Source organism: Rhinolophus sinicus, chromosome X (assembly GCF_036562045.2).
Source record: "Rhinolophus sinicus isolate RSC01 chromosome X, ASM3656204v1, whole genome shotgun sequence".
NCBI classification, from domain to species: domain Eukaryota; kingdom Metazoa; phylum Chordata; class Mammalia; order Chiroptera; family Rhinolophidae; genus Rhinolophus; species Rhinolophus sinicus.
In genome coordinates, this window is record NC_133768.1 from 111,273,247 (window position 1) to 111,293,516 (window position 20,270).

The 20,270-nt window shown below is 54.5% G+C and overlaps 1 protein-coding gene across 2 annotated transcripts in view; it reads right to left on the reverse strand.

Moving 5' to 3' along the window:
• Positions 1-2,430: 2,430 nt before the first annotated feature.
• Positions 2,431-20,270, reverse strand: part of MECP2 (methyl-CpG binding protein 2) — a 59,025-nt gene continuing 41,185 nt past the window's right edge. For both annotated transcript variants that reach the window (XM_074323943.1, XM_074323944.1), the window contains 2 exons: positions 13,708-14,058; positions 2,431-12,324 (listed from right to left, as the gene is read on the reverse strand). In XM_074323943.1, coding sequence (XP_074180044.1) covers positions 11,241-12,324; positions 13,708-14,058 — 1,435 coding nt within the window. In that variant the 3' untranslated portion in view covers positions 2,431-11,240. The remainder of the gene's footprint in view (positions 12,325-13,707; positions 14,059-20,270) is intronic.

Consider the following 20,270-nt stretch of genomic DNA (forward strand, 5'->3'; position numbering starts at 1 on the left):
TCCCCTTTAAGTCGTCCTCGTGCGACGCCCGCCAGGGCGGAAGGGGCGGTACCCGAGACTCCGCCATCTTGCCCGCTGCCGAGGCCGCCGAGGCCGCCGCGGCCCTCGGCCACACGGGGGCGCCGCACGCGGTCCCTTCCCGCGGAGGCAGCGCCACTGCGCGAGGCCAGGCGGGCAGGGCGGGCTTCCAGGAGGAGGGGTCGTCTGAGTGGGGCTCTGAGGGATGGAGGAGAGCCGTTCTCAGCAATGAGAACGTCAGCCGCTGGGACGTCCCCTTAAGACGTTTCGACTTTATTTGGAGACAATGGAGAGCCATCAGAGATGCTGGAGGGACAGGGTCAGATGGGGGTTACACAAAGGCCCCACTCCCACCCTCTGCTCACTCCCGTCAGCTGGCCCGTGAGGTCGGGTGCAGGGAGAACGGTTTGGAAGCTCGTACCAGCAGGCTGCCCTGGCTCAGAGCATTTCCGCCCACCTCCTGTGTCCTGGGTCCCATCTTTTCCGCTCCTTCAGGCACCTGCATCAGCAATTGTTCCCTCATAGCAATATCTGCCACGCTTCCTTCTTTGCTGGCTCCTTCCCACTAGCACATGAACCGTGCTTGTCTCTCTTAAAAACAGGGTTTCAGCTCCTGTTGTCCCTCTTCCCTCTTGTGATCACGTTTCTGGCTCAGTTTGCGCTCCCCCTGCGAGGGCGGCAGAGTCAGGCCTCTCTCCCCCACCCTCTTTTCTGAAGCAGTGGCCAGGCACCAAGCTCAGTTTGACGTCTTGGTCATATTTGTCTCTCTTGCCCATTCCCATAGTGCTCTGCAGCCTCCATGGCTCTACTCTGCATCAGCAGCCACTATGTTCCTGTCTCCTCCCCATGGGCCCACTGCGCTCACTACTACCTCTTACCTGGATGAATTTGCCGGCTCCCTCATGGCTTCCATGCCTCCTCTCTGCCTGGGTGCTCCTCCTCTGGCACAAATCAAGCCACAGGGCTTTCCTGCCGAAAGACTCCTGTGCTTCCTGGAGCCTTCTGATGAGTCCCAGCTCTTGACTGCAGCCTCCATGGCTGTCACCACACGGCCCCTGCGCACCCACCTCATGTCTAGCTCTGCACACACCAGCAGCCTTAAGCCATCCAGAACTCCTTATGATTCCGAGAAGGCGCCAGGCCTTCTGTGTCCACGAGTTAGCATGTGCAGTTTCCTGGCCGTCATGTGTCAAGGTTGAGCTCAAACAGCTCTCCAGGTGGAAGCTAGGGTGAAAGCTCCCTAGGGCCCTGTCAGAGCTGTCTGCAGCCCCCGCTGTGCCTGGCATCTCTGGTGCGCCCTTCTTGAGCCTCCCCCAGTAGATGGGGAAGACCCAGACAACAGTACCAGGTGCCTTCTCCTTTTGTTTCTCCAGCTAGAGGCATGCTTGTTGCAAGGTAACAGTTCTTCCCTGACCGTCCATCCCTCTTGTCCTCTCGATTCTGACCCCAGAGGGCTCCCCACCCCAGGTTGTCCTCCCAGGGACTCGGGGATGTTTGCAAAAACCCGTGCCCAATATGGGCATCCATTGGAACTTCTTCCCAGAAGTTTCAGCCACTCCCAAAGAGAGGGCCGGCCACACCTGAGAATGGGAATTACCATGCAGATACACACACACTAAGCTCTAAGGGAACAGACGCTTGGCCCTACCTGCTCACTGCTGGACTGCAGCTCCCTGGACAGGCCTGGCACACAAGAGATGCTCAGTGCACACAGGTTGAATTTCAACCCTTTGTTTTAATGTTTAAGGCCAGGACTTTCGAGTGCATCTTCTAATAGGTGCATCCACATTTGCGCGTGAAGCTGGACAAGGAATTGTCCCCTCCAGCCCAGCAAGGGCCTGGTGAGGATGACCGTGCGGGGCAGGCAGCTCCTGAGAGGCCAGGGCCTTACGGGGAAGCCAAGGAGCACAGGCAGGGTGTGACACCTGCAAACCCCAGTGATGACAGCGTCCCCCCCCTTGGGCAGGGAGCCAGTTCAGCAGAGGCTATGGGAGGGTCTCAGGTGGTAGGCACAGGAGGAGCCTGAGCTGGGGGTGGGCTGTTTTTCCAAAAGCACCTGGGCACATCCCGACCAGAGAGGTACCCCTACCGTGGCCCTCAGGAACAGGGAGGTTGTGCCACTGTTCTGCAGCCTGCCTGCCTCTTGACCTAGCGCACGGCGGGCTGACTTGTGCCAGGCCCTTCCCAGCCTGCCACCCAGAGCTTCCCCACACATGCAGGAGCAGTGTGCCTGGCAAGGGCGGCCTTGGCACCCCCAAGGGGAGGCAGTGTATGGAGCAGGCTGCCCTTTCCTCTCAGGGCGGTCCTGAAAGTGGCTGGCTCTCCTCTGTTCAGGGACAGCCAGACCGAATCAGGAAACACACCACCATGCTGTCCTGTGAGCTGTCTGATAATGAAAGCCCAGACCTTGAGTCACTTTCACAGAGAGATTTATCGAGAATGCTAACAGCACAGGATACAGTACTTCCCAACAAAAGGTGCAAACGCGTCACTTAGAAAGGCATGCTGAGTAGTCTTTGCTTTCACACGTATTAAAAAACTTACAAAAATAAAATAAAACTGCGTGCTGCCCATCTTTTCAAATAGTAAAAGAACCTTATGAAAAAATCACTTGATTTTACAACAAAAGACACAAACGGACATTTTTATGTAAATTTATAAGGCAAACTCTTTATATAATAAATAGGTTACAGGGATTCAGTGGGGGGTGTTTTTGAAACGTATACAGGTACATTCAGACGGGTTTACTGAAATGGTACAAATTTCCTTAATAAATTGCCTTTTGTTTTTAAATATATCAGTGCTTTCAGTCATTTGGCTATACACAAAGAACCTTTTTTTTTAACACTACAAAAAAGCAATCAATATTTTTTGTTTTTTAAAACGACCTACTTATTTCCTAAAGTAATTGTCCCAAAACACAAAAACTGAAGGTGAATGTGATAGAGGGCTTTTTGAGACATCTCCAGCCAAGTCTGTCCTGGGCGGCTCCCCGTGCCTCACGCATACCTCTCCCACCCTCAGCTGGGCTTCCCTCTGCACAGGGTGGCTGGCCTGTGTCACCGAGACTTGGGAGGGGGCAGCCACCCTGCCTGGTTCTACCCGCTACCAAACCCCACGTGCAAATGGTCGCTACGGTGAGCACTACCCTCACCTTCGGGAGGAGGCGCCGCCTGGCGCAAAGTGAACCCAAACCAACGTCTGGTGGGGGGAACAGCTTCTCTGAGAAGGATCTGGTTTTGCCATGGAAAGGGAAGGGGGGTTCTCACGTCCAAATTTTGCTGGGAATTGGATGACAGCTAAGAGAGCGCACCCTCCGCATCTCATCACACGAGATGGTGGGGACTGAGAGGTCACGTTAGTGTGGGGCGCTGCAGGACGGGGTGGGATGTGATGGAGGTGTCCTAGACGGTAATGCCCACTACCTGGCCTGTCCAGAAAGAGCTGCGTCAGGCGAAGAGTGGCCAGTCTGCCCCGTCAACATATACCTGACCTGTGGCCACAGCAGGGGAGATCTCCAGGGAGATGCCCACCCTTCGTCTGAGCCACGGCCTTTCAGGCCCACCCCAACCTCCTCCTACCAAGGCCAGGCTGGCCCTGCTCACACCCTCCTGACTCCCCTCGCAGGAACATGAATCTGTCTGTTCTTAAAAATAACAATGATGCCAATAATCTTGGGGGGGGGGGGAAGGCAAAAGAATCCACCGGGTGGAACAAGACCTGGTTTTGCTCTGACTTTGAAAATGGCAACACATCAGCTATTCGGTCCGCTGGCATAGGCTTAACTCCTTTGGGTGGCTTCTGGCTGATCTGAGCAGGGGTCATCTCTCTGGATCTCCCCTCCAGGGAGGGGACATAGGACAGCCCCTCTCATCTTGGTCACCATCCCCACCCTCCGAATTCTTTTGTTTGTAAAGAAAAGGTGTCTAGAAGCATTTGTCTCTGGAACAATTACTTTAAACATGGTTACAATACAGACTTCAGTTCAAACACAGAAGAGATTTACTTAGCAAAGTTCCTTTCACCCACCAAAAATTACACAAATATAAGCCTCAACACCACAGTTAAGAGGACCAGTAGAGAGAACCTCATGTTTGGAACACAAAAGGGGAAATAAAAACCAAACCAAACCCAAACAGAAAACCCCCAGAAAGACGAGGGGCAGGTGAGGGGGGGAGGAGAGCTAACACAGCACACGTTACAGTGTCCGGGTACACAGGAGCCCAGCGCGAAGAGAGGGCTCGGCACACATTGAGTAACAGTCCTGGTGATATTTGGTCATATATTCAACTACTGACTCTGGAGCGGCTGTTATTGATTGAAGCAGTGACAAATCAAACGGAAAAGGAGGCCTTGGTAGCAAAGGAAGGAGCAGGCTTCAAGTTCTGCAAGCCTTTTGCACTCCACTGTCCAGCTCCCCAGAAACACTCAACTGGATGGGCCCGCTCCGGCCCGGCGGGGCGAGAGGTCACAGGGTGAGGCTAACTCGGGCGCTGATTTTCACATTTCCGTCACAAAGCATGCATGTGGACACATGCGGACACCCACCTGTTAGTGGCCAAGCATCAGCGGCAACGGCCTCCTTGCCTCCTTGGCCCCATCCCAGGCGGGGTGGGCAAGGATGTCATGACCCACCGCTAATACTGAACGCAGGCTGGAGTGGGCCCCAGACCAGGTCCTCCAAGGGGCCCGAGGGTAGCCCAGACACTCAGAGGGCCTACGAGTGTTTCTCTTTCGGATTCAGGCCTCAGAAGTAGTAATGACGCAGGGAGGGAAGCTTTTGGCCCTGGTGATTATAATGCTCTCTGCTTTGGAAGAACAAGTTTCTGGATTTATTTATTTTTTTGGTGTTTTTAATTACTTAAAAAACGATCAAAAAGAACTGTTACAGCTAAACTCTCTAGCAGATATTGCTCATTAAGAATTACAAAAGCAAATGCAATTACTCATAGGATGGGGAAGAAGAGAAAGGGACATTTCTGGAGTCTGCTACCTCCTGGAGGGGACCCACTGGGCTCTTCTATGTGGTTCTGGGGTCCCTGGCATTGTACCTGGTGTGGCTCACAGAGATGTGACGGGCCTCCCATCTCCCCTCCATACCCCCGGACTCGGGCAAGTGGGAGTCCTACTGATGGGGAGGCCTGCTGAGCCGACTCTCCACACGTGATCACTCTGACCGGGTCACTAGAAGGGATGGGGGGTCAGGCCATCCCTGTGGACTCCAGCTGCCCCACCCAGAGGTGGAAGGGGACCAGGCGGTGCCAACTACATTCCGGACATCGCGAGGGCGAGGTAGCGCTCGCGCACCCACCCACTGAGGTGAACTGTCCTGCGGCACCCTGGGACCTCTCTCACAAACACGGGAGAAACAGTGCAAAACCCCGGGTGCTGCCTGGAGCCTCCTTTGCTTGGCACAGGGAAGCCCTTGAAAGAAGCGAGGAAAGACCACGGATCTGCTTGGACAGAAGAAGTGACCAGCAGACAGATTTGTCATTTTTTTTCTGTTTTTTTTTTTGTTTTTTTGTTTTTTTGTTTTTTGTTTTATTTTCCCTTGTCCTATGCTATGGTTATCAGAAATATTGTAATTAAGCAACAGGTATAATTTTAACAGGTCTTTTTTTGTGTGGAGCCACAAGCAAAATGAGTTTATAATTGTGCAATATACAGATATATATATATAAAAATTCAACTGCTTTGTGTGTCTAGTCGGTGCATTAAATAAAAGGGACAGAAAAACTGAAAGCAAAACTAAAAAGCAAAACAAAAGCCCAGGATAGAGGAGACCAAGCAGGCCTATGCGTATAGTCTATAAGATACTGGATATAATCAGGGTCACCAGGAAGAACAGCTTTGTCACTTGACACACAAACACTGATGGGAGAGGGACTACCAGTGGGCAGGAGCCAAAAACCTCTTGGCCTTTTCATCTCGTTTTCTCTCGCTGCTGAGCAGGACTTGAGAAAAGGTAAGATAGAAGGGGGAGCTCGGGGAGCAAAGACAATTTGCAAGTTTCATAAATGCTCTGAAACTCAAAGGCCAGATTTCCCCTGTGAGGGTCTTGGCTCTGCTGGTGGTGGGTGGGGGAAGCACCTGTCTTCACACCCACCCTCCCTCTGCCCCAGGGGCTCTCGAGGGTGAGGGACGAGGGGGGCACACACCGCAGTGAGTGCTCAGGCCTCCATCCTCACCTCTGAGTTCAGATGGGAGTGCCGCTTTACCAGGCCCTAGCCCCCAAGGAGAGCAGAGCAGGCGGATGTACTCAGGGGACAGGCTGTACCACAGGCAGAGGCCAAGGGGGAGACACCCTCTCCTTCCTAGTTAGCTGGGCCCTAGTTCGAACTCCTTTTTTTCTGACAAATCAGCACTTTGGGTAGGCTGTGTGGAGATGAGAATGGAGCAAGAAACAGGTGGCGCTGGGGAGTGGAAACGGCTCAGGCCTTCACGAGTCCCTGCTGAACACTCAGCTTCTCACACCAAGAGCTGGGCTCCTGCAGCTTTTGGACCAGGCGGGCTGTAACCTCCAGGCCGCCCCACAGGCCAGGACGGCAGCTGAATCTTCAGGGACTGCTACCCAAGGAGAAACGGGCTCTCCAGTGACAGGATGGCCCTGAGTCTCAGATCTAGCAGCTTCGGGCTGGAATCCCCTTCGCCTGCTGCGCTCACCACACATCAGGTCAAGCTCCAAGTATTCTGAGAGCAGCAAAAGCTTGCTCTTATTCATTCAGAAACAGCGAAATGTAATTTTCTGCCAAATATTCTCTAGGTTTTCCTTCGGAATTGTTGAGAACCGGTTTCAGTGTTCACTTTTTTCCCCCTTTAATATGTAACTTCAGACCCTGGGGCAGGCAGTATCCTAGTGATTTGTAACAATTAGGCCTTTTCTAAAGATTGATCTAAAAGAGAAAGACACAAAAATGGAGTCAACAAACCCCTCCAAGAGCGGATAGGCTCACTGACCGAGAGAGCGAAGATGGGCCCTTGCAGAGAGCAGAGTAAGAGTGTGAAACTGCCATGGCGGGGTCATGGGGGCAGTGGCTCGGCCAACAGGCCTGGCGCCATGGTCGTTGCGCTGCACTTGGGGTACTGGCTAGGCAAACGCCCATGGGGCTCTAGACACAGCTTGCTTCCCGAGGTCTGGGCCACGGGTCCTAGACTCCATGCGTGACTTGCACCAGGAAGCAATCTGGGCAACGACAGTGGCTAGGAATGGATGCACAAAGGTCTTCTCCAAGAACCAGTACCTGTAACCTCCCCTGACCCCGCCAGCTCAGAGAGCTGGGCGGGAACGCTCCTCGCTCCTCAGCCCCACCTGGTGAGTTCAGTTCATAACCTTTGCTCCTTCCTGGGCTTGAGCTGCTTCTTAAGAGTTACTTAAAATCCAGAGATCCTGTCAGCTAAGGAAACTCCTTCCCCACCAAACGTGGAAGTTTGTTTCTGGCTAGTACCCTTTCACGATCGCTGTTGACAGCAATAACAAGCTGGGCAGAGGAGGCGGTGACAAGCTGGGGTTGCTCCGGGTCCCACTACCACCGTTCTTGGCCTCTAGCCTGGAATGATGCCACTGAACAGACTGTTGCCCGCACCTGCACAGGGTGGGTCTCGGGAGTAGAAGCCAGGTGCTGGCTGTGGCCAGTGACCCCAGGCCACCGCGACTTTTACCTTCCAGGGAGCTGAGGGGCTGGGTCCTTGACTAGTTTGGCACTGATGGACTGGGGACGTGGCATTTCTAGGTGTCTCCTGTGCCAGCAGAAGGGAGCCGTACCAGAGCCTGGCTGTGGCCCAGTGCCCCCAGTTCATGACAGTGTCAAGGCCGGCGATTCCACTGATTAGGACAAGCCCGTGACGGGCAGGCAGGGCTGGGCCGGGCATTGTGGGAGGAGCTCGAGGACACACGGAATTCTCTAGAGAGAGGAGGTAGTAACTAACAACTAGAATGAGGGTTCGGGAGACTGAATGCGACTTTCTGTGACCTTGGCCCACAGGGTTCCGAAAGCCATTGGTCAATTCCTGTACTCTTCGCACAGTCCCTAAAAGATGTCCCCCAATCTTTGTGGTATTCAAGTACACACAAAATTGAGGTCACACCCCAAAATGGGCCTGACACAGCTGGTGAGAATCCCAGGGCTTAGGCTTTCCCTCCAACCTCCTGTCAACCTGACTCCAGGACAGGGGTGGCATGGGAGCTGCAGGGTCCCTGCCCGCCAGGGTGACAAACTGCCAAGGCAGCCTGCTTAAAAGGTGACTCACTCCTGATGCCTTTATTTGGAGAAGAGAGAATGTGGAAGAAAGGGGGGGAGAGAGAGAAAACCCTAAAGAGCCTCAGGCACCGCCTGCAGCTTTGGAACTCTAGGGGAAGAAGCTGGGGAGCTAGGGGGCCAGACAGAAAGAAACGACCCTTGAAATGCTATGTTCTCGACCACCAATGCCCAGTCAGACCCTGAATAAACAAACTGCCATGGGTGAAAGGGGGGCCTGGCGGGCCCCGCACTCCTCTTCCCAGGACCAGATGATACCAAGCCGATGGGGAGGGCAGCTCCTGACATTGTTCCCAGGAGCCACATTTCACTGGACTAAGTATAACGCATGAAAACCCCACCGACCAAAATGCACGGCATCTCCGTGACAAACTGCCTGGATGCTGTGCTCACGTGGATAAATGCCTTTTGGGGGTGTCGGGCGTGCAAGGCCACTGTGGGGTCAGGAGCCTTTTGTCCTTGGAGGAAGAGGGGTGATGAAGGACTCATCCCCCCCTTCTGACCCCCCCTTCCCTTCCTGGGGAGGAGTCAGAAGTGAAGCCCAGAGGGTTGACAGCAGAGTGGGGTTGGTTGTGGGAGTTGCTTTTGCAGCATAAGGAAATGGATACAAAAATGCTAGAAAGGCCAGCTATGACTCTAGAAACTCAACGGGGCAAACTCCCTTGCTTCTAACCATTCCGGAAGAGACAGACACGGTTTTTTCTGAAGCTACTGATCGGAACTGTCAACTATGGTTCCTGATCACTAAGGACTGGCAAGGAAGTGCTAGACGGTTTCTAGGATGTTTCACTCCTTCATGGTTACACCGCAGTAAGGAAGCCAGGGGACAATAACTGAAATACACAAGACAACACGCACTTGACAGTTCATGGCAGCAGCTCACATGGGACGTGCTTGTGGGTGTTTCTGTAAGCATAAGACTGCTGTCTCATTTGCTACTTTGATAAGGTACTTTTCAGTTGGACAGATTTAGATATAAGAGACATCTCTGTAAACACAGAAAAGGATATACCAATATGATGAAGATATGCAGCTAGATAAGGACTTCCTGAACAGAGAGGTTGAAAGGATGGGATCCCACAGCAAACCCAAGCCTCTAAGCCCCCACGCGACACCCTGGGGCAGACGTGGAAATGTGTGATGTACTGGCCCTACCCGGTCTCCAGCAAGCAAAAGCCAAATGTTTTCTATTAGAAAAGAACTTGTGGTTAATGGAGGAACCTGGGACGGAGAAGGGGGGCCCTAGGCGCTGGTGCCAGCTCAGGTCTGGGGGGTACCTGCACTGCTGCCCTGCACTGCGCTAGCAGGGCCTGGCAGAGGCCGAGGTCAGGGCTGGGTCTTGCAATGACTCTGGCAGGCCATGGCGGGGGTGGGGGGAACTCTGTGTTACCCTCAGCTCCCAAATCCAAATCCGGCCCAACTTCTCCCACCCACTTCTCTCGAGTGGAAGGTTGAGGAGGCCAGGTGTCTGGGCTCTGGCCAGGGAAAGGGCTCCCTAGGAGAGTGAGGCCTTGCTGCTCTCTTGCCCTGCAGAGAGGCTGAGGCGCTGGGGCCAGGCGGATTCAGCAGGGTTCGGAACGGGTTGGGGCTGCAGCTGGGAGCGGCAAGGCCGAGGGCAGGGCGAGTTCTGGCTGACCAGCATTGGCTTGTACAGTTGGGCACTGCTGCTGCTTGGAACAGAAGGGATGAATGAGGAGGAAGGAGGGGAAGAAATGAAAGGATGAAATGACAGAAGGCAGAAATGGAAGGAGAGGAGAGAAAGCAATCAGGAAGTCCTTATAAAATTGCAGCAAACACTTAGAGTTTCGGAGCTTCGTGGGAACCCTATGTGCTGAGCCCACTTTAAAACAAGCGCAGGTATCTACAGATCCAGGCAGTTCTAAACACCATCACATCTGGTGGCTTGAGGGACAAAGCATCACCAATTCAAGCCAGTTTGCTCTCAGAGCATGTTTGTTTTGAAGTGGGAACATGAAGACTCAATAGTGCAAATAGTTCTAAGCTGTCCCTAAGGAGTAGAATTGGAAAGTTTTGGAAGAACAATCTCCCCTCCGTCCCCCCGCCCCTCTGCCAGTCACAGGCTGCTCGGAGAGACCGGGAGCCAGTCCCTCCTGCCCTGCTATGCTCTGCCGGTCCGGAGCCCGGCCAGCCTGCCTGCGCCTCGTCCTGCCGCCTCCACGGCCTCTGTCTAGTGCCGTCCACTAGAGGCCGGCCCTGGGCCATCCTGTCCTCTGGCTCAGGCCAGTCGACACCCAGCAGCTCAAAGGACTCCCTCTGAGCCATGCCAGAGCCGGAGCGAACAGGTGCTACTCCCCTGATCTGTGAAATGTCCTTGTGGGTTTTGGATTGGGGCTGGCATGAGGCCAGATTTGTGCCACCACAGGTGGGATCACACGGGCTGTAGCCACTGGCCATTTTTGTCGTCTTCTCTAAAGAAGCCACCTGTCTCTCCTGCCTCACACTTCCTTGTCCCAACGTGGGTGGGAGTGGGGGAGCTGGGAGAGCTGGGGGGCTGGGTGGGGGGGAAGGAGAGCTGAGACTGGGGCACCAGTGGCACCGAAAATGGGAGTGTCCTCTCAAGTGCTCTCTGTCCTAAACGACCACGTGGGGGGAGGGCTGGGTGGGAGGGGAAGTGCAGGCGTACCCTAAGAAGCCTGGTCAACAGCTTGTCTGGTCAGTAGTATCTGCAGCAAGCCTTGTTGAAGGAGCCTAGTTTAGAAAAGTGCAAAGCTACTTCTGGCCCTGGTTAGGTCTTCAACCTGACTGTGCTTGTCGGTAAGAAAAACGTCCCCAATGCTCCAACTACTCCCACCCTGAAGCCACGAAACTCTAAGTTTACTGAAAGAAAAAAAAATATTTTTTATTTCAGTTAATCGGGAAGCTTTGTCAGAGCCCTACCCATAAGGAGAAGAGACAACAGCTGCCTTTATTCTTGTTGGTTTGCTTTGCAATCCGCTCTGTGTAAAGTCAGCTAACTCTCTCGGTCACGGGCGTCCGGCTGTCCACAGGCTCCTCTCTGTTTGGCCTTGGCATGGAGGATGAAACAATGTCTTTGCGCTCTCCCTCCCCTCGGTGTTTGTACTTTTCTGCAGCCGTGGTGGCAGTCGCGACCGTGGGCTGAGTCTTAGCGGGCTCCTTGGGGCAGCCGTCACTCTCCAGTGAGCCTCCTCTCGGCATCTTCTCCTCTTTGCAGACGCTGCTGCTCAAGTCCTGGGGCTCAGGGGGGCTGGCGGGGTCCTCGGAGCTCTGGGGCTCAGGCGGGGGTGGGGGCGGGGGTGGGAGTAGCGGCACGGGTGCCTTCGGGGGCTCTGAGTGGTGGTGGTGGTGGTGGTGCTCCTTCTTGGGGGGCGAGGAGGCACTGCTGCTGCGCCCCTTCGGGCTGCTCTCCTTGCTTTTCCGCCCAGGGCTCTTGCAGGTCTTCAGTCCCTTCCCGCTCTTCTCGCCGAGGGTGGACACCAACAGAGGCTTCACCACCTCCTTCACCTCGATGCTCACCGTCTCCCGGGTCTTGCGCTTCTTGATGGGGAGCACGGTCTCTTGCACAGACCGGATGGACGACTCCTTCACGGCTTTCTTCTTGGCCTCAGCGGCAGCGGCCGCCACCACACTGCCCGGCTTTCGGCCCCGTTTCTTGGGAATGGCCTGGGGATCAGCCTCGGCTTTTCGCTTCCTGCCGGGCCGTTTGATAACCATGACCTGGGCCGAAGTGGTGGCCCCAGCCCCTTCGGCCTTGCTCCCCGGCGAAGCTTGAAAAGGCATCTTGACGAGCAGCTTCCCGGGACTTTTCTCCAGGACCCTTTTCACCTGCACACCCTCTGATGCTGCTGCCTTGGGTCTCGCGGTGCCGCTCCCTTTGGGGCGTCCCCGACCTCTGCCAGTTCCTGGAGCTTTGGGAGATTTGGGCTTCTTAGGTGGTTTCTGCTCTCGCCGGGAGGGGCTCCCTCTCCCAGTTACCGTGAAGTCAAAATCATTAGGGTCCAGGGAGGTGTCGCCTACCTTTTCGAAGTACGCAATCAACTCCACTTTAGAGCGAAAGGCTTTTCCCTGGGGACTGTGGGAACAAATGGAGAGACACAAAAAATGATTAGAAGCTCCCAGAGCAATGTCGGCGATGCGGCAGAGCAGAAGGTGGTGGTGAACTCTGACAGAAAGCATTCTGCCGCTGACGTGCCTGATGAGATTATTGAAAAGGAGTCACATTTACGAAAAGCCAGGATGAGCTACAACTAGATGGGCACCACCACAGCTATGCACGAGGTAACTGGGCTGCCGGGCAGTGGTGGGCACTGGCATGGCCTGCTCCCACGTCACGACAGCTTGGTGCTGGCTGCTCCACAGCCGTTGCCTAGATGCCCCCAAGGACCTGCCTGCCACTCAGGCTTCTCCTCTGGCCCCCAAAGGGGTCTGGCCTGGGGACCCTGTCTAGCCATCAGGCTCGGGCCAATTCTGCTGGCTGGTGCCTGGGCCCGATCTGCCAGGAGAGGACCCTTTGTCTGAACTTGGGCATGCTACTTAGCATCTCTGGAAATCGGTTTCCTCATCTGGCAAGAGGTAATGCTTTGCTCACTCTTCTCAGATTTGTTCGAACCAAACAAGGGTGCAAATGTCTGAAAATGTCCTTTGAAAACTGCTAACCATTTCAGGATCGTCTAAGGGACAGAACTGAAATGTACTTCTTCACTCCTCCTCTGGAGCTTGGCTTTGGAAGTTAATCTGTTTCAACAGAAAACATCCGGTGATCCCCCCAAAGCTGGACAGACGCAAAAGCGACTGTTGGAAAGGCACATGGCACCCATATGTGTTTCTCCCCAGGGGCCCTGTCCAAGAGCCCACCTTTCCCAACATAATTCACAGAATGGACTGAGCCCTAGGTACTCCTAATTCTTCTGGTGCAGGAAGCAATGTCACAGAAAAACTCTCCCAGAAAGCAGATGAGCTTAACAGGTTCTGAAAAGAGTCCCATGGCTGGATGTTCTCCAGCCGGGAAGCAGCGGGAACCCCAGCAAGCTCAGCTTGCCTCCAGAGCCCAGGTCACCGCAGATAGCAGGTCCCATGACCTCACTGGTTCCCAGGTGACCCCTCCTGGCATTCTCACTGCAACCCTGAGTAGGTCCTACTGCTATTCCATCTCCAGGCGAGGCCTCAAGAGCAGGCGGGGTAAAGTCACCCTCTGCTACCCTGTGCACACGTCACTCAGGGCAGAGATCTCTGTACACAGTCGTTCCAAGCATACCTGGTCACGCCTGGAAGCAGTGTTCATTACTGAAGCCCCCTCCCTGACCTCAGGAGGGGTTACGCATGCACATTTTTGTGATCAACCAGCAGCAAAGAGCTGCTACTCCAAGGGATCCCCATTAGTTTTCAGCATCTGTCCCCGACCTCCTGCCCACCTGGCCCTCCCAGCTCTGTAGAGACAGGAGTTGCCCTTACTTACTTGATCAAATACACATCATACTTCCCAGCGGAGCGGCCAGATTTCCTTTGCTTAAGCTTTCGGGTCCAACCTTCAGGCAGAGTGGGGTCATCATACATGGGTCCCCGGTCACGAATAATGGAGCGCCGCTGTTTGGGGGAGGCAGAAGCTTCCGGGACGGCTGGGGCTGAGCCTGACCCTTCCGAGGTCTCTGCTTTGCCTGCCTCTGCTGGCTCAGCAGAGTGGTGGGCTGGCGGCTGCAGGGGCTCATGCTTGCCCTCTTTGTCTTCTTTCTTATCCTTCTTCACCTTTTTAAACTTCAGGGGTTTGTCCTTGAGGCCCTGGAGATCCTGGTCTTCTGACTTTTCTTCCCTGAAGTGTTAAACAGGCATGTAAGTATCACAGAGGACACACCGGTTTGCAGAAAAAGTGCGCATGGGCAGGCTCAGGGCAGCGCAGCACAGCACAGGCAAGGGCTCTGGGAGCTGGGGCTACCCCGCTGGTGCTCACCAGGCCTTGATGGTCTTCCCTTCACAGATTTCTTTAGGGCTCTGGGCTGCTGATGTTGGTGACTGACTGCACTCTACCTGCACTGTGGCCCCCCGAGTCCCACTCGCAGCGTGTAGGAGAGTGAGCGGCTTACACAGGTGCCATTTTTCTGAGTAGAAACACCGTGTGGCTTCTGAGCATGCGCCTTGGAAAAGGCCACTGTCCGAGCTGCACCAGACGGCCTCTGGGCTTCATGGCTGACAGGAGGCGGCCCCGGCCTGCTGGACAGGGAGCTGCACACCCAACATGGGGGTGGGGCTCCAAGGCCTGGCTTGGAGGTTACTACAGCTTTTGTATTTGGGGTTTTCTCAAATGTGTGCTGGACAAACAGCTGCCGTGGGGCACAGTACAACCTACTGATGGGAACAGAGGCCCGCACTACCCGCTTGGGAGGTGGCACACAGCTTAGCGCTGTGGAAAGAGCACACAGGTTTGGAGCCAGCTGACCTGAGCTGAAATCCTAACTGACATTTGCCAACACAGACCTGAGCAAGTGCCCTCATATCCCATGCCTCAGTTTCCTCACCTCAGGAACAGGTCCCAACACCCCAGAGCAAGAAAAAGTCACAAAAGTGCTATACAAATCCTGGCTAATTGGGGCCATCAGAAACCGCTGTCCAGGGTTCCGGCATGAGAAGTGACCCCAGGCCAGGTGAGCCCTTGCCACTAGGCACTCCCTTATGACAGACACAAGGCCTTGTGGGTGGGATGGCAGAGAGAGGAGAAAGGCACTGAGCAGCGTCCACGCCGTTCTGGGGGGGGGGTGCCTCCCCACCTCTCATGCCGACAGAGCAGCCCCTTCCCTACCCCAGTTCCGTCTGGTAGGGTCCCTTCCTTGTGTGTTTCAGAAATGCTCACCGTGAGGCCCTGGACACTGGGGTCACAGTCCGGCCACGCTACTCTCGTGGCTGGACTAAGAGGGCACGAATACCGCCAGGGCCAGGGGAGGCTGAGAAAGAAGTGTGGGCTCAGGATCAGCCGTCTGCTAGCCCCTCAGCTCGTAGTCTATTCTGGAAAAGGGCACGGCTATTCCTGTCCTCCGTGCCTCAGCCCCAGAGCTGTCCTGGCCCACACAGCTCCTGCCTGCACTGGCCACGCACTGCCCCGCAGCTGCTCTACCCCAAGCGGCTTACACTGCGCTGTGGGGAAGTCAGCGAAGGCGGGTTAGCACACAACTCACTTGGCGCCACAAGCACACGGCTTTCCTGAACAGCCAAGGTCAGGCGTGGGGAGACAGGTGGTGGGGCAAGGGTGTGTCCAGGCCCTCCTCGGGTTCACTTGAGTTCCTCCCTACCCTGGCTCTTCAGCAATTTCGGGCCCGAGAATGGCTGGCTGCCAGGGTCACCCAGATTCAGCCCTCGGCCCACAGGGGGCGTTTTTCTGCTGTAAAGTGGGGCTCCCTAACCTGTTTTAGCACAGAGCCTACTTTTCAATTCTCCCAGTCTTAGCTTCTCAGCAGGAAATGAGGAAGAACCATGGGAGGCTGGGCGTGGCCCATGATCCCAGAGGGAGAAGGGGCGCTCGGCCACAGCTGAGTGGCAGACTGGAATCACCACTTCCGCACAGTGTACTGGGGCACTGCCGAAGGCCAGGGCTGCTCCCTGGAACCCCGACAGTCCCAGAGTCAGAGAAAAACACTGCGCCAATGGAAAAGGTCTGGCTTCTTCAGAACTCTCATTTGTATTCCCCAAATACTTTCAGCACCACGAGGTCAAGTACAAGCCACATGCCCCAGGAATGCCTGTTAGATACAATCAAGGGTGTTGATGCAATCTAGGGCAATCCCTTCTAGAAATCTGCCCTTAAGAGACACCTCCAGAAAGGCAAAACAACAGAGAATGATGTTGTTTTCGGCGGCACTGTTTTGACAAGCCCCAGACTGCAGACAGCTCAGCCAGCCACCGCCAGCGACCCGCTGACTAGACGACAACACTATGGGGCACCATGGCGAGCGCCCCAGACCACTGGGGAGTGATCCCCAGATCTACCGTCCAGGTGAAAAACATCTATTGCAGGCTGCTTGCTGTGTGAGAAAGAAGGGGACTTTAGGAAACACAGCAGAAACTAATGGAATGGGCGAGCCCTCTCTGGGTACGCCAGGGCATCATTTCACCTCCTGAATCAGGTAAAAAGCTTACATAACCAAAATGAAAATGAAAACAAAGGTAACAAAACCTCCTTGCATGACTGCAACCAGAAATAAATGAATTTAACGCTACCAAACTGATACCATACCACCAAGAAGAGATTTATTTCTAATACTTTTGACAACACTGCTCTGTACAGCCTTGGTGGGACATATTCTAAGGCCAACGATGGCATCCCAGGGGCAGGGAACATGCCTAGTGTCCACGGAAGGGAACCAGGCTGGCCCCTCAGACAAGAGGGTGGTTCTCGTTCTGGGGTGGCCTACGGGGGCGAAAAGGCAGGGGAGCGCTTAGAGGGTAATGAGGAGCGTCAAAAGGACATAGGTGCTGCCTGAATGGGCTCCTTGCATCGGCAATGCTGTGTGTGACTAGCTGAGTTTCCAAAAAACGAGCTGATTGGAACCCAATGAAGAAAACATGCACGTGGTAGTAGTGGGGGAGGAACAAAAGAAAGACTTACAGGAAGCGAGGGGGCAAGCCCCGTGGCTGTGTGGAGGAAGAAGTTTCCAGACAGTAGAGCGGCCTCAACAGGGCTTTGTTGGGTTTTCTTCCAAGTGTGATGGGAAGCTATTAGGGAGCTTTGAGCAGGGAACAGGGACGAGGGCTCTTATCTTCAAAGGATCATTCTAAATAGACTGCAGGAGCCCAGGAGGAAAGCAGGGAGGACCTGTGAGAAGCCTCTTGCAATGGTCTTGGCGTGGCCCAGGGTGGAGACAGCGGAGAATTGGGGACATGACCAGGAGGTGGGGCAACAGAGCTGGCTGACAGACTGGTGTGGGGGTGAGGGGTGGGGACAAGTGAAGGACCTGGGCCAAGGCCTAGGAGGATTGTGGTGCCACTGACTACAGACGGGTGAGCCTGGGCCAGGAGCAGGTTGGGGTTCCAGCCACACTCATGGTTAGGAGTTCAAGGACAGGAGAACATAGTTCTGTTCCCACTGGCTACAAAGGTGGGAGACCTAGCTGTGCCCAAACTCTGACTTGGGAGCAAAGGAACTGTTTGGTGGTTGTTGTTAAGTTTTTTACGTATAAAATATACCTAACAAAATTTATCTTTCTAGCCATTCTAGCCAAGTATACAGTAAATGAACTTTTAATAGCACAGAAGATGGGGAATAAAAGGGCCTTTGACTCTATCTGTAATAGTCTAGTTTCTTTAAATTGAAATTACCTGAAACAACTATGACAACATGTTGGTTTTCAATTCTGTGCATTGAGGGATACACAAGTGTTTGTTGCTTAAAAACAAGTAACAAATGCCCACCAAGTCTGGAAGCTGTTCTGCTGGACGTAGAGGTAAAAACGATGCAAAACAGGTGGTCCGAATGAGTTTACCCCTGGCCCCGGGGCCTGCTCAGTCCCAGGGTGACCCCGAAGGAGGGAGGCCAGGATGGGGTGCCAGGTGACTCCCTAAGCCCACCAGGAGGTCATGGGTTTGCTGAAGCACTCGTTTTTTTCAAAGAAACAGCCGTCTTCATCCCCTCTAAGCATAGCGTATTTGCACGTGTGCGCGCACACGAGCACACACAATCATGAGTGTGAGAGCTGCGCACCTAGATCACAAGTTCGTACATGTTAGAGTTGGGGGTACCCTCACAAATCCACCTCTTCAACTCTACAGTGTCACAGCTGAAAAGAAAAGTACCACCAGACAGGGGAACTTTTCTGAGGTGACGGTTGAGTCAATGTGTGTTTAAGGACGATGCCCTTGACTTGAGCTAAGGACAAAGACGCGGGGCGGAGGGAGCATCATTCTTTGGTCACCTAGAGCTCCCGGTTTAGTGAGGGGGGAGGACGGACAGAGAGGTAACGAAGAAATAGTGACACCCTCTCCTATTCCAGGCAGAGGGGCAGCCCAGAGATGGGGATTCCCTGAAGAAGAAGGCCCGAGGAGGAGTCCCACAGGCTGCCAGGAGGGTTCAGAGTGGGCGAGACCAGATGGGCAGACGGGCCCCAGCCTGTCCCCACGGTGACACCTCTCCCGGGAGGGAGACCACAGGCTCTGGGCCAGCCCCCTCTCCCAGCTTCATTTGGGTTAAGATGGCCCTTCTGAGATGCCTTTCTTGCTCCTGCCTCCCATGAGCAGGAGCACCCCATGCCCCCCACAGTGTACTCTGAACACACCACCACGATGGCCAACCCCCCACCCAGCCGGTGTGTGTCGTTTTTGTTGTCGTCTCCCTGCTCATCACACAGCACCAGACCCAGGAACAGCCCTCAGCAACCGTGTGCCACAGGACAAGCCAAGGCCGACGCTGTGCTACCTCTGCTGCTTCTGACGGCAGTGTCCCTGCGGCCATTCACTTCAAGGAGCAGGGCTGGCTGAGCACCCAGGCCCAGCAGGCTCAAGTGACTAAATGATGCGTCTGCATGCTTCCGGTGGCCCGCTGAGCACTGGTGGGTGGGGGTTGGCAGGCGAGGCTGGGGCCTTGGTGTAACCCTCACCCAGGAGCAGCGACACCTACAGTGACGGGCAGGGAGGGGTTCTGAGGGCAGCAGTTTGGGGGATGGTGACACTGGGAAGAAGAGTTCCAGGCTTGCACAGCCTGGCTTCCAGAAATGCGGAGGTCAGGTCCACAGATACTCCTCCTGCTGAAACTACTAAAAACACTGGACTGAACACCTTCTAGAAGATGCTATAGAAGATAGTATTTAAAAAGTCTTACCTGCACCCACAAGCTGGCAAGAAATTAAGGAATACGCAGGCTAGAGAGTAAGGGAAGGAAGGTAAAGGGTCTTGTTCTGTGAAGAAACCTGACAGGCACCCCCTTCACAAGTGAATACACTGAGCACGACTGACTGTGGCCGACCTGCAGCGGTGCCGGGGTGGGGGGAGGAGGAGTGTCAGCACCCCCACACACAGGAGGGTCACTGAGCCCAATGAGGTGACACCTGAATAGAAAGAAAGGGAAACTCTCCGTCAGTGCTGGCAAACAAGGCGCCACCAAGGGCTGAGGCACTTGGAGAGACTGCTGCAGGATGTGGTGCGGCTGCCGTCGCTGTGAGACAAGTTGTGTCCTACAGTCCTACCCGCTCAACATGTGGCCAAGGAGGGACCCGCCAGGGAGGTCTGGGGATAGGATTCCCCAACAGAACCCCAGGAAACCTTCAAGGTCAGAACAACAGGACCTGTGAGCCCACTAGAGCCATACAAGGAAAGGCCAGTGACAGGCTGGAAGCAGGGGAGGGGCAGCGAAGGGCTGCGGCACGCCCGTGACCCCGCACTGTTGGAACACCCAGAAAGAGATACACAGATGTGGCTGGTATCTCACTTTTCTCAGCAACTTCCCCGGCAGCACCCTGGGCCCCCACCCTGGCTTCTGACAACAGGGATCCAAAGCCACCAGGAAGCAGTTGACAAGCAGCGGGGACTAGATGTCTATCACATAAACAACTCTGGGGACTGGCTAAAAAGTAAGTAACACGCCTGGTGACAAGACAAATATCAACAAATTGGTCCCTTTACTCATCGAGTAAAAGACACAACAGGAAGACTGAATACTGTCCTTCCTGTAACGATCCCAATGGAACTCCCTTCGGAACCTGACATTTCCCTACAACAGCATCTGCGAACAGCCAGAGAACATATGGGGGTGCGGGGCCATGACTTACTTCTCGTGGCCACCGCATCACACAGCAGACTTGACTCCACATGGATTAGAGAGTTAGGTTCAAATGGCAGCTTAAAACTCCCCACAGAAATGTTCTCTCCCAATCCCCAATAAAATAAGAAAACAAAACAAAGGTAGGGAGGAGGAGTGCCAAGAGAAGAATTCATCACACAGAGGAAAAGAACATAAAATTGAAGGCAGTACGTTTAGAAACACTGCTGGCTAGAAAGGATTCTAGAGGACAAAGCAGCAGCAAGACTGAGCTCCTGCCCCTGCCT